Source organism: Piliocolobus tephrosceles, chromosome 10 (genome assembly GCF_002776525.5).
Source record: "Piliocolobus tephrosceles isolate RC106 chromosome 10, ASM277652v3, whole genome shotgun sequence".
Lineage (NCBI taxonomy): Eukaryota > Metazoa > Chordata > Mammalia > Primates > Cercopithecidae > Piliocolobus > Piliocolobus tephrosceles.
Window position 1 is genome coordinate 9,202,503 of NC_045443.1, and position 13,156 is coordinate 9,215,658.

Genomic DNA, 13,156 nt, shown 5'->3' on the forward strand with positions numbered 1-13,156 from the left:
ATGGTGGCTTCAGACTGACCAAGTTGTAATGGAGAGAGTAAGGTGTGGTTGGGACCTACAGCAAAACCTGGTGCAAAAGGCAGTGACTCTCGGCCTGGGCGTGGTGGCTCACGCCTGTAATCCCAGCATTTTGGGAGGCTAAGGCAGGAGGATCACCTGAGGTCAGGAGTTCAAGACCAGCCTGGCCAACATGGCGAAACCCCATCTCTACTAAAAATACAAAAATTAGCTGGGCATGGTGGCTGGTGCCTGTAATCCCAGCTACTCGGGTGAGGCAGAAGAATCCCTTGAACCCAGGAGGCGGAGGTTGCAGTGAGCCAAGATCGCGCCACTGCACTCCGGCCTTGGTAACAAGAGTGAAACTCCGTCTCAAAAAAAAAGGCAATGACTCTCAAACTTCAGTGTGCAGCAGTCATATGAGCTTGTTAAAAATTAGACACCTACGCTGAGATTCTGAGTCAGCTAAATCTGGGTGATGGCCTAGACATCTGCATTTGTAATTAGCACAGCCCACCCCTTACACTCTACGTAGGCAGTCTTCCACCTTCAGCTTTTAGAAACACATAGAACAGTGACAATGCACTTATCTTTGGAGGAGAAAATCACACACACCCCTCCAACGCAGCAGGCACACTGCCCCAGCATAACATTCACCCTTGAACAGCAACTCCTGCTCGCTAAAGACCTGAGTAAACATATATGGGTCTGACCATATGTGAACATTCGTCACGAACAGCTTTCCCCACTTAGTTCTTTTGTTCAGAGTCCACATATCATCTATTCTTTTTTTTTGAGACGGAGTCTTGCTCTGCCACCCAGGCTGGAGTGCAGTGGCTGGATCTCAGCTCACTACAAGCTCCACCTCCCGGGTTTACGCCATTCTCCTGCCTCAGCCTCCCGAGTAGCTGGGACTACAGGCGCCCGCCTCGTTGCCCGGCTAGTTCTTTGTATTTTTTAGTAGAGATGGGGTTTCACCGTGTTAGCCAGGATGGTCTCGATCTCCTTACCTCGTGATCCGCCCGTCTCGGCCTCCCAAAGTGCTGGGATTACAGGCTTGAGCCACCGCGCCCGGCCCCACATATCATCTGTTCTAATACATACAAAATAAAGACAACATTGCTGAATTCAGGGTATTTTTAAGGTAAGCAATTATTTTATTTCCTTGGCCTGATGGCATTGACTTCATTATACAAGAACTTGCAGCTGACAGAACTGACACACAGATTTCCCCCAAGAAGAAGGACCCTTTTCATTAGCAGAGATGAATTGAAATGCCATGTCTGAGTGCAATTCCTGCTCCCCACTCCCACCCCACAAAACCCCAAAAGTGAAAATAAATCAATAAAATCCCCATGATTTACTAAAAGTCATCCCTCCAAACCTTTCTAACTAGCAGCTGCAGTGGATGAAAACCAAGGAGGGAAGCAGCTGGCCATCACATAGCATTCCTGTGCGTGTGAGCCTGAAGGGACAGCAGCATGGAAGCAAGAATCCTGAATGAGAGGTGTATCTAATTACCTTACTTCATACTTGCTCCCTCCCTACATAAGACATCTCTGTCCTGATACATGGAAAATACTAGAGGAGATGCTAAGAGTGGTTTTAGTCTACAACTGGAAATGCCTGAGACTTAAATTCCAAGGTAGGGGTGAGATAAGGGGCACCAGAGAGAAAGAACAGGTTAGACAGAGATGCTCAACACTCTTGTCAATTCCAGTTTAATGCTATTTAATAACAAAACGATCTTCTTAATCATAACCACCTTTATGTCTAACCCCTATTTTCCAAAGGTAAGAGATCGCTGTCTAAATTTCTGGGTTGTGATCTACTGCCACCCCTGGGGTGGTACTGTGATGTTTGAGTGAGATTGCAACTGGGATGGGAGAAAAGAAGTGTGAGACAGGAAAGAACAGGGGCCACAATGCATCAATTACAGTGGGTCTCTTTTGGTCCCCAGGTATGGTCCACTACCACAAGTCCCCTTTCCCTACCTGTCTTGTGCAAATGTCAAAACCAGAATCTCTGCCCAAAGAGAAGGGAGCACAGGGAGTTGCTGCTGGACTAACATCATCTCTGGCCCCAACTTGTCCACCTCCTGACCCTTCTATGAAACTGCACAAAAATTAAATCTCAGGAATGCTGTAAAATTACATCATCTGTATTCCTCTACCAAAGCCAATCCAACAGCTCTGTCCTGACATGCTTTCTCCCTGGGCCGAGGAAGCAGCAAAAAATATCAATTGAGCATGTGAAAATATGATGACGGTGTGTGCGGTGTAATGTTTCTAGATGTCTTCACCTTCTGTCTCCTCGCGGTGGGAGTCACCCTCTTTCCCCAAGTCGCACACACACCCCTCCCCTACCCCCAAGTCCAGGTGCTCCCAATGCTGGGCCTCCAGCCACTCATTTCCCATACACACTCTCATCACTGTAGGCCACGTACAGAAAATAGTCTTCCTCATGGTTGTCCTGGGGGAAGAGATAAGACAGCAGTTTAGGAAACATACTCACTCATTAGCTCTAAGGTGCTAAGCCTCACACAACCTTGTAAAGCATGTGTGGAAGGTATCATTCGTCCCCATTTAAAAGAAGAGCGAAGAATAAGGAGAAGTGGTTGGAATTACACTTTGAGCTCTGAGTTCACAAACAAAAATCCTTCATTGAAAACATACTACACACAGGTATCAGGGATATGAAGATGACTGGGGCACAGTACTCACTCTTAAAGAGCTCAGTCCTAGCAAGGGGAACACAGACACCACAGATGGGATATATAAGGGGCAGATACTAACGGGATATATGCTATGCAATAAAAGTTAGATTCAGGATTATTATAAATTTATGTAATCCATTAATAGGGCACAATGAGAAGGAAGCGTCTTATGCAAAATACTGCAAAAAATAATAGTTACAATCCTAGGTTATGTTTTTAGTAATAATAAAGTCCTTTACTATAGTTTCTCCAGATTCTGACACTTCCAATTAAACCAAATCACACAAAAATTATCCCTCCTCAGTTTATCTGTTAAGACAAATGAATCCATTTACAGACTTTGCCTTAATTTTATATTTCATTTGATCTGATTCATTGTGCCCAGATAATGTGGAATCTGTTTCACAGTTTTAGTTTCGTTCTAAGAAGAAGTTTCCCCCTGTATAGATCCATGTGGTTGTCTTAAGTCAAAACTTCAGAGTTCACAGAGGAAGCTGACTGTAGTGGAGGCTGGCCTCAGAGTTAGAAGCTGGCTTTACTATTATGTACTTTCTCAATCTGTTGCTAAATGGGAGTAAAATAATGAACTGGATTCTGAATGCATTACAAATTACAGGCTACCAACAAGAATAGCAGGAACTGCGATAGGCTGATGCTTTGGAACTTTTGCTATCAGGAATCACTTCCTGCTGTTTCAATAACAATCCTGCATTAAACACTATAGTCAGACAAGACTGAGAAGAGATTTCAAAAGGATTAAATCTAGTAGAGTGCCTAATCCCTAAAAAACAAGTGGTATCTAATCTCTCAGAGCCTTACACTGCCATGTGTAAGAGGATCCGGATAAACAACACCTTCTGCCCCACTTCTCAGTTGTGTTATCAACATATACTAGAACAAGGGCTAGAGGATGCCAGACTGCACTGGACGGCATCCAGTATTGTGTGGCTAGAACCATTACCTCATACAGTTGGCCCATGGTAGCACTGGTGGGAGGGATAGTGTTGTTGACAAAGAAGAATAAGGCGTCCTCAGGTCTCAGGTGGATTCTCTTCCGGATTAAGAAGTAGAACTGGCCAACTGGATGATGGAAGAAAAAGGCAGACAAGAAAGGAAGAAAACAAGGAATTAGTAGAATGGTAAGCCCTGGAAAAAAATTCAATTGCATTGTTTCCCCTTAGAGTCAGTACCAGTTTTATATACCACCTGAGAAGAGCCAAATATTATCCTGGAGCTTTCAAAATAAAAAGGGAAACTCAGAAGCCCGCACAGTCCCTGACATGCCATAGTGGACTTTATTCCTCCTTTCTCCTCTTATTCAATCTCAGACCTCATGTTAGCATATCCACTCAAAGCCTGAGGACGACGCTGAAGGAATACCATGTGCATCCAGACCAAAACATTCCCATCACTGTCTAAACCCGACTTGAAACACTTTCCATCCCCAGACCCACCCTAAGAAAAGCTTAGCAATGAAAGGGGTCCACTGGACTCTGGTCATCTTAGCACAGCCACTCAACTCAGTGTTGGGGCATTAAAGAAGGTTCGATGCTTTGCCTTTACCTGAGAACACTGAAAATTTTCTAGATGGCTGATATTCAAACCTGTTAACTCTGAAGCACATCAACAAAATCTTTCCAGGGTCTCTTGGATGCAGTGTGTATTCCATTAAGGCTCAAGATGAAGACTGAATATATGTCTTATAATCCCAAACAAAATCTACAAAACTTATTTTTTAAAAATGTAGCTTAAGAAGATGTAATCAGGAAACTCTAAAGCATAATCCTCTCAAGAAACCAGACTGGTTTTCTTTTTGGAACAAATTGACATCACAATTAACAAAGCTGAATTTTTTTTTTTTTGAGGCGGAGTGTCACTGTCACCCAGGCTGGAGTGCAATGGCACAATATCGGCTCACTGCAACCTCTGCCTTCAAGGTTCGAGCAATTCTCCAGTCTCAGCCTCCTGAGTAGCTGAGATTACAGGCGCCCGTCATCACATCCAGCCACCATACCCAGCCAAAGCTGAATTTTAAAATTGGTTTAGGCCCAGCACGGTGGCTCACGCCTGTAATCCCAGCACTTTGGGAGGCCAAGGCAGGTGGATCACCTGAGGTCAGCAGTTCAAGACCAGCCTGGCCTGTCATGGTGAAACCCTGTCTCTACTAAAAATACAAAAAAAATCAGCCAGGCGTGGTGGCAGGTGCCTGCAATCCCAGCTACTTGGCAGGCTGAGGCAGGAGAATCGCTTGAACCCAGGAGATGGAGGGTGCAGTGAACTGAGATCATACCACTGCACTCCAGCCGGGGCTACAAGAGCGAAACTCCATCTCAAAAAAATAATAATAATAAATTAATCAATTAAATAAAATAAAAATAAAAGGGGTTTAAATAATGGGCTTCTGATCCTTTCTTTCAATGTCTTATGCTTTGCTGTGTCAAAATCCAGCAAGACATGGTGATGGGAAAGAACTACTGAGTTTTTTTTTTTTTTTTTTTTGAGACAGAGTCTCACTGTCACCCAGGCTGGAATGCAGTGGCGCGATCTCGGCTCACTGCAAGCTCCACCTCCTGGGTTCACACCATTCTCCTGCCTCAGCCTCCCAAGTAGCTGGGACTACAAGGCACCCACCACTACGCCCAGTTTATTTTTTGTATTTTTTTTAGGAGAGAGAGATTTCCCCGTGTTAGCCAGGATGGTCTCGATCTCCTGACCTCATGATCCACCCGCCTCAGCCTCCCAAAGTGCTGGGATTACAGGCGTGAGCCACTGTGCCCAGCCTGGGTCATTTTTTAATCAGATAACTCTGGGGCATCCTGCTTACTTCTTTCAAGTATGTACTGCCTCTCACTCTCACAATCTCATGCATGTAATAAGGATCTGGAAAGCTTTGTCAGGGAAGGAAGGGTCAGGGGAGGCAAAGAGCATTACCGGTAAGGTCAGAGGGCACTAGGTACTTCCTCTTGTCCAGATCAGGCACCCTGGCTTTTGGGGCCTTCTCTACAATCACCTGGAAGGAGAGGAGGAGAGCAGGAATGAAAACTACAGAAAGCAATCTAGTATTTTTCCTTCCACACCCTAGAGTTGCCTAGTTACTACTGGAAATGAATCTGTCTAGGACACCTGTTTCATTTCTTATCCCCCCCACCCCTTATAAAATTATACGGAAAAAAATGGGCTTCCTTAGTGAGGTTATAGCTGCATTACTAAAATAAAAATAAACTAGAGATTGTACATGATGAAAAGTAAAAAGAACTTTGATTTTAAGTAACTACAGGTTATCTGTAAGATCTACTATAGGACATATGCCTACTGGTATTTATTTATTTATTATTTATCTTTGAGATGAAGTCTCGTTGTCACCAAGGCTGCAGTACAGTGGCTCCATCTCAGCTCACTGCAACCTCCACCTCCCCGGTTCAAGCAATTCTCCTGCCTCAGCCTCCTGAGTAACCAGGATTACAGGCACACGCCACCACACCTGGCTAAGTATTTGTATTTTTAATAGAGATGTGGTTTCACCATGTTGGGCAGGCTGGTCTCAAACTCCTGACTTCAAGTCATCTGCCAGCCTTGGCCTCCCAAAGTGCTGGGATTGCAGATGTGAGCCACCGTGCCTGGCCGCCTTCTGGTATTTAATTAGAGCATCAAGAAAACTGGGTTTTCTCATACGATCCTGATCATCTATAAGTTATTATTTCTTATAAATACGATTTATTAAAGGTACCAATAATGTGGTTTGAATCTTATACTTCGTCAAAATTTCCAAGAACTGTAAAGATTGTTCAAACACTATTAAATGGAAAAGAAACAGTGTTAAAACAAGTCTGACAATGACATCCTATAATACGATGTCAGTACCAGCCATTAATAGATATTGATTATGTTAGGACTTTAAGGGATTTTCAATGTCCACATTATATACTTCTATAATATTTCAAGTTGTATAAAGATCATGTATTTTTGTACTAGATCTATAAAAATATAAAAGATTTTTATACACTAAAACTTCCCGAACAGAAAATATCTATTGTAAAATCATGAGCTTTAGGCTTTAGATTATCAGGCTTTTAAGGGATTTCTGTCTACATTATATTGAACTATATATATATAGTTCAAGTTGTATAAAAATCATGTATTTCTGTACTAGATATATACAAATTTAAAAGATTTTTTTTATACACTAAAACTTACCAAACAGAAAATACCTATTGTAAAATCATGAGCTTTAGACTTTTAGTTTAGAAAATATAATCACTGCCGGGCACAACGACTCATGCCTGTAATCCCAGCACTTTGGGAGGCCGAGGCAGGCGGATCACCTGAGGTCAGGAGTTCGAGACCACCCTGACCAACATGGAGAAACCCCGTCTCTACTAAAAATACAAAATTAGCAGGGTGTGGTGCCACATGCCTGTAATCCCGGCTACTCAGGAAGGCTGAGGCAGGAGAATCGCATGAACCTGGGAGGTGGAGGTTGCGGTGAGCCAAGATCGGGCCACTATACTCCAGCCTGGGCAACAAGAGCAAAACTTGGTTTCAAAAAAAAAAAAAAAAAAAGAAAATATAGTCATTTTAGTTAGAAGATATGGAAAATGCAGAAAAAAAAGTGAAGTTGCAGGAAAAAAACACTGTACAAGTACTTCTAGTGGTTGTGTGATCTTCAACAGGTCACGTAACCTCTCTCTCAGCTTCAGTATTCCAGTAACTTTTATTTTTTTGAGGTAGAGAGTCACATTTGTCCCCCAGGCTGGAGTGCAGTGCAACCTCCACCTCCCGGGTTCAAGCAATTCTTCTGCCTCAGCCTCGGGAGTAGCAGGGATTACAGGCGCATACTACCATGCACGGCTAATTTTTGTATTTTTTAGTAGTGATGGGGTTTCACCATGATGCCAGGCTGGTTTCGAACTCCTGACCTCAAGTGGTCCACCCGCCTCAGCCTCCCTAAGTACAGGGATTACAGTTGTCAGCCACCGTGCCCAGCCTGAAAACTTTCTAACACATCTTTAACAAAGTCATGCTATTAATATGATATGAATGTGAATAATAAAAGTTTACATGAAAATGCTTCATAAATTATAAAGAATTATCTAACATAATTAACTTGGGGGGGGTTGAACCTTTTAAATTAAAAGGAATAGATTAAAATTAGTTAAAAAAAAAAAAAAAAAAAAAAACTTGTGTTCTTGTAGAAAAAATCCTGAACCAGGAAGACCAGAGGGACATGATCACATTTTAAATTTAAAAATAAAAACTGAAATAGAGTAATGTAAGCCAGGAATTAAAAGGAAAAGGCAGAAAGAGGCTAGCACTGTGCCCCAAAGGAACTCTAGCAGTAAGAGATAAAAACCACAAAGGAAGACAGAAGAAGAAAATGATAAAGCAGACCGCAATACCTGGAAGGAAGGCAGGGGTTTGGAGAGGAAGAAAAGGGGGAGGGGTAATTATTAAAGGATTGGTTTCCCAGAACCAAGGTTAAATTTCCAGGAATCCCAACTCTACTCCTTACTATGGTAGACCCTGGGCTTTGCCTCTTTGGGTCTCAGTTTTCCTCATTTGTAAAATGTGACTAATACTCAGTAGGGCTATGAATTTTTAAAATAGACAATCTGTTTCTAGCAGTCTTTTTGATATGTTGTATCTTTGAAGATAATTTCAAGATCCCACCAACCCCTCCTCTCTGAAGGCACAAGCACACCTCTTCTTTTCAACTGTTAGCTCTGAAGAAATATCGGTGGGGCTAAACTCTGGTTATGCGAGCAGTCAGGATACGCCACTGCTTTAATAACACCAATGGTCAAGCTGGAATGGGCTTTAGGAATCACTACTATAATCCTCTTTTCTGTAAACAAGGCACTCTATCTAGCACAGCAAGATTAAAAGTTCTGCCCAAGGATGCAGTGAATTCCCAGAACTAGAACCAAATCAAGGAACCTGCGTCATAACTAGAAACAAGGTCACAGACTGAGCACCTTGGGAGCAGCTCACCACTGGTTAAAACATAACCCTACGGAAGTTGAAATCTGAATGACAGTCTTAATGGCTTAAAGATTATCATAGGAGTAAAACATTTAACACCAAACTATGAGCATGAAAAGAATAGAATGCACTGAAATATTCAGAATGAATACACCTAAGTATTTATCTATTTCCAATACTTAACAGTGTGAAGTCCACAGCACGTCATTAATTCTGGTTAATACAACTATATTAGAAACTGAGAAACAGTATGGCATGGAGGTTAAGGTCTCCGAGAGCTCCACAGTCCGTCAGACAGGGTTAGAATTCCGGCTCAACCACAGATCAGCAATGTGGAACCTTTAGGAAGTTACCGCATTTCCTTGTGCTTTGAATACTCTGTACAACGGCGATTATAATCGTGTAAAGATTAAGCGAATGATTACAGACTGAGTACTTAACACTGCTACTGTAAACTATTAGTAAAACTTGACTCTATTTTTTATTTATTTATTTATTTATTTATTTATTTATTTATTTTTTTTGTGAGACGGAGTCTCGCTCTGTCGCCCAGGCTGGAGTGCAGTGGCCGGTTCTCAGCTCACTGCAAGCTCCGCCTCCTGGGTTTACGCCATTCTCCTGCCTCAGCCTCCCGAGTAGCTGGGACTACAGGCGCCCGCCACCTCGCCCGGCTAGTTTTTTGTATTTTTAGTAGAGACGGGGTTTCACCATGTTAGCCAGGATGGTCTCGATCTCCTGACCTCGTGATCCACCCGTCTCGGCCTCCCAAAGTGCTGGGATTACAGGCTTGAGCCACCGCGCCCGGCCGACTCTATTTTTTAAGTATCATTGCTCGAAAGATTGGTATCACCAGAACTGGGCAAAATTTTCAGGTATCCAAGGTCCAGAAACCAGCAAAGTATTTCGTACAGGATCCTTCACCGAGTAAGGGATTAGCTCACCCCTCTATAAGCTGAAAACCCTTTGGTAATTCCTGGGGAATGGAAGAGCCCTAATGACTTCTGTTTTTTTTAAGGAAAAGGGGTAGAAGAGGTTTCTACTGCTGGGCTAAGGTCCTGCTGGCTTCTGGTAGCTACAAAACCACGAACGTTAGGTAAGGATTAGAGAAGAAATCCAGAGTGGCTGCGAGTCAAGAAAAGACATCAAATAACAGCAATTATTTTACCATGATGTGACATGTAATACTGATGTTCCTACCTGAAGATAAAGAGCACAATTTTAAAAATCTCCGCTCCTCCATTTCCAAAATCCAACAGCTGCTGGTCCCTTTACCACTTAAAAGTCATATTCTGCCCTCCAATTCGGCTGCGCAGCCCATTAGAGAAATACCAGGCAAGGGGCGGGGGAGGGGGTAATGGGGAAAACGCCCGGATGCTGAAAGATACCTAATATTTCTTCTCTGTTTCTACTCACTACCTGCGCTAGTTTTAACTACTTAAGCCGGTATCCAAAACACAGAAAAAACGTCTCAGTCCTGCCTTATCGCGGTGCAGGTGCCAGGTGATCAGAAATCAATACCGGGGAAGGCTTGCTGTCCCCACACATTTCCTGGAGCCTAGAACGATGAGACAAGAAGGCTGTTGCGCAGAGAACGTGACCTTGTTTTCCAGGCCAGGACTGTCTTGTGCTCCCCTACCCCCCTGTAATGCAAGAAAAGAACCGAATAGCTTCTGAACCTTTTCCTCCCAAGCCCAGTGATATGACAGCCAAAGTCAACTTCACTAAAGGAGAACCAGCCAAGGCAGAAATCGACCGGGTTCGCGCAAACCTCACCGCACAGCACAACGTCCCCGCGTTCTTAATGGCAGTCAATCCATGGCCCTGATCTAACCACTCTCGCACACAGGGGCGCTATTTTGTGCACCTCAACCCAACACAGGGTTTCAGTATTGCTGAGACCGTGTGGGTTGCTGAGTCACTGAAGACGGCAGGGCGGCCCCAAAAACGCCGTCAGCCCTGAAGTGGGGTTCGGGCCCCAGGCATATGTGGTTTTAAAAGCTCCGCAGTCTGGACGTCCATTGGCTCGGGCACTGAAGGGCGTTCAGGATTAACTAATTATCGGAACCTCCCTTCCCCAGAGCCGCCTGGGCGCCCCAGGGAAGCCATCTCGACTCCCAGCCCCCGCCCCCGGGGGCCCTTCCCCTCCCATCCCCCCGCTCCTTTACACTCACGGGGACCCTGTCCGGATATTTCTTCCGGATCTTTTCTCCTTCCTTTTTCCGATACTCAAAGGGATGGTCCTCCTTGTACTGGAACTTCATGATGCACCGCAGGGCTTCCGAGATTCCCCACACGGGGCCTGCCTCCTTCGCCGCTGGCCCTGTCCCGCTCCCTCAGCCGACGTCAAGGTGTGCTCAAATAGCTACAGAAACGTCCGCTCCCGGGGCAATAGCGCTGGGCCGAGCGTGCAGACGGGGTTCGGTGTGGGGGGATCTCGGGTGAGCTTGCCTGGAGATAGAGGAGAGCCAGGTGGAGAAATACCGGCGGCTTCTCGCAGAGCTGGGAGCACAAAAACAGTCGGGTGGCGCGTCGGGCTGTGACGTCACCCCGCGCGCCCCGCCCCGCCCCCCACGCGCCAGGCGCCCAGGGCAGTGGGAGGCCGAGTGCTGTCTTAACTACGTTTCCTTTCTGGCTAACATTTTTCAAAATCGATGTCACTGCAAACATCAAAACATTCTAGTTGTGTTTTACTTTGTGACCGTGAAAGATAGTTTTAAGACAAAAACAATTTTAAATATGTTTTATTCCCCCTCCACTGTTTTTCTTGGTTTGGCCCCAAAACAAATACAAAAGGCGAAAATCCAGCGTTTTCCTGCTGGTTGGGATCCAGCCTCAGGGGAAAAGAGGCCCAGGCCTCCTGGGATCCCTTTGGCCAAAGCAGAGCTGTCCCGTGCTTGCACCGTGCCCTCTGCGCTTTCCGTTGCCCCTCCCGCGGCCCTCCTCCCGCGCTGGCGTCACAGTGTTTGGGCCGCGCCGCAGTTCGCTCCTGAACGGCAACATAAACAGAGCGTGACTCAGGAATCTGAAGAGAGGAGTCAGATGAAGGACACGGAGTGTAATCAAGGTCCAAAGGAGACGTGATGTCAGTCAGGACTACCGAGGGCTTCACGTACAAACAAATATAGAAATGATTCACTTTCTAGCCGGACGCGGTGGCTCACGCCTGTAATCCCAGCACTTTGGGAGGCCGAGGCAGGCGGATCACCTGAAGTTAGGAGTTCGGGACCAGCCTGACCAACATGGAGAAACCCCGTCTCTACTAAAAATACAAGATTAGCTGAGCGTGGTGGCCCATGCCTGTAATCCCAGCTACTCTGGAGGCTGAGGTAGGAGAATCGCTCTAACCCGGTAGGCGGAGGTTGCGGTGAGCCGAGATCGCGGCATCGCACTCCAGCCTGGGCGGCAAGAGCGAAACACCGTCTTAAAGGAAAAAAAAGAAAGAAATGATTCACTTTCTGCCATTAACTCAGAAAGGAGGCTTGTCTTCTGGAGAAGAGTATCAAGCAATTTAGGTGATGACCTCAGTTGTTCCCCCACATCTTATTTAGTTCCAGTGGTTAGGTATCCCTCACGTGACTAGAAAGCGCTGCCTGGAATGCTGGTGGAACGTTGGGCCTTGCGGCAGGTGCGGCGAAGCCTGGTTCTGGCTTTCCCCACCTAGAGTAAAAGAACAAAGACCTTCCAACCAGTACGGTAGGCAGCCACAGGGAGGACCGTGGAGATTGCAAAGAAAAAGAATAGTGAAAAGGGGCTGCGTTGCCCATACAAGCCGGGTGAGTTCTGAGAAATATTAGACAACAGCAGCCCCATGGCCTATCTTCTTCAGTCGGGGTCTCAGTGTCTCTAATTTTAAAAACACCCACAGGGGGACAGGCGCGGTGGCTCACGTCTGTTCTCCCAGCACCTTGGGAGGCCCTGGCCGAGGATCGCTTGAGTTCAGGAGTTCAAGACCAGCTTGGGTAACATGGCAAAACCCTGTCTCTACAAAAAATACAAAAATTAACCAGGCATGGTGGTGCGCTCCTATAGTCTCAGCTACTGTGGAGGCTGAGACAGGAGAATCGCTTGAACCCCGGAGGCAGTGGCTGCAGTGAGCTGAGATCGCCCACTGCACTCCAGCCTGGGAGATAGAGCGAGACTCTGTCTCAAAAAGAGTAAGTAAATAAAAATAGGCCGGGCTCGTTGACTCAGTCTGTAATCCCAGCACTTTGGGAGGTCGAGGTGTATGAATCACGAGGTCAAGAGATAGAGACCATCCTGGCCAACGTGGTGAAACCCCGCCTCTACTAATAATACAAAAAAAGAAAGAAAGAAAATTAGCTGAGCGTAGTGGCCCATGCCTGTAGTCCCAACTACTCCGGAGGCTGAGGCAGGAGAATCACTTGGAACCCTGGAGGGAGAAGCAGGGAGGGTTTAGCTATATTTGCATCAAAACTAAAATGAGGCCAGGCGGGGTGGCTCACG

At 45.5% G+C, this 13,156-nt stretch overlaps 1 protein-coding gene across 1 annotated transcript; it reads right to left on the reverse strand.

Annotated features, from left to right (window-relative positions):
- Nucleotides 1–1,131: 1,131 nt before the first annotated feature.
- Nucleotides 1,132–11,274, reverse strand: GABARAPL1 (GABA type A receptor associated protein like 1). The gene is made up of 4 exons (XM_023195226.2): nucleotides 10,864–11,274; nucleotides 5,645–5,723; nucleotides 3,675–3,793; nucleotides 1,132–2,469 (listed from the first exon to the last, which is right to left on the reverse strand). The coding sequence occupies exons 1-4, from the start codon at nucleotides 10,951–10,953 to the stop codon at nucleotides 2,404–2,406; spliced, it is 354 nt and encodes a 117-aa protein (XP_023050994.1). The 5' UTR covers nucleotides 10,954–11,274; the 3' UTR covers nucleotides 1,132–2,403.
- Between the last annotated feature and the right edge of the window lie 1,882 nt (nucleotides 11,275–13,156).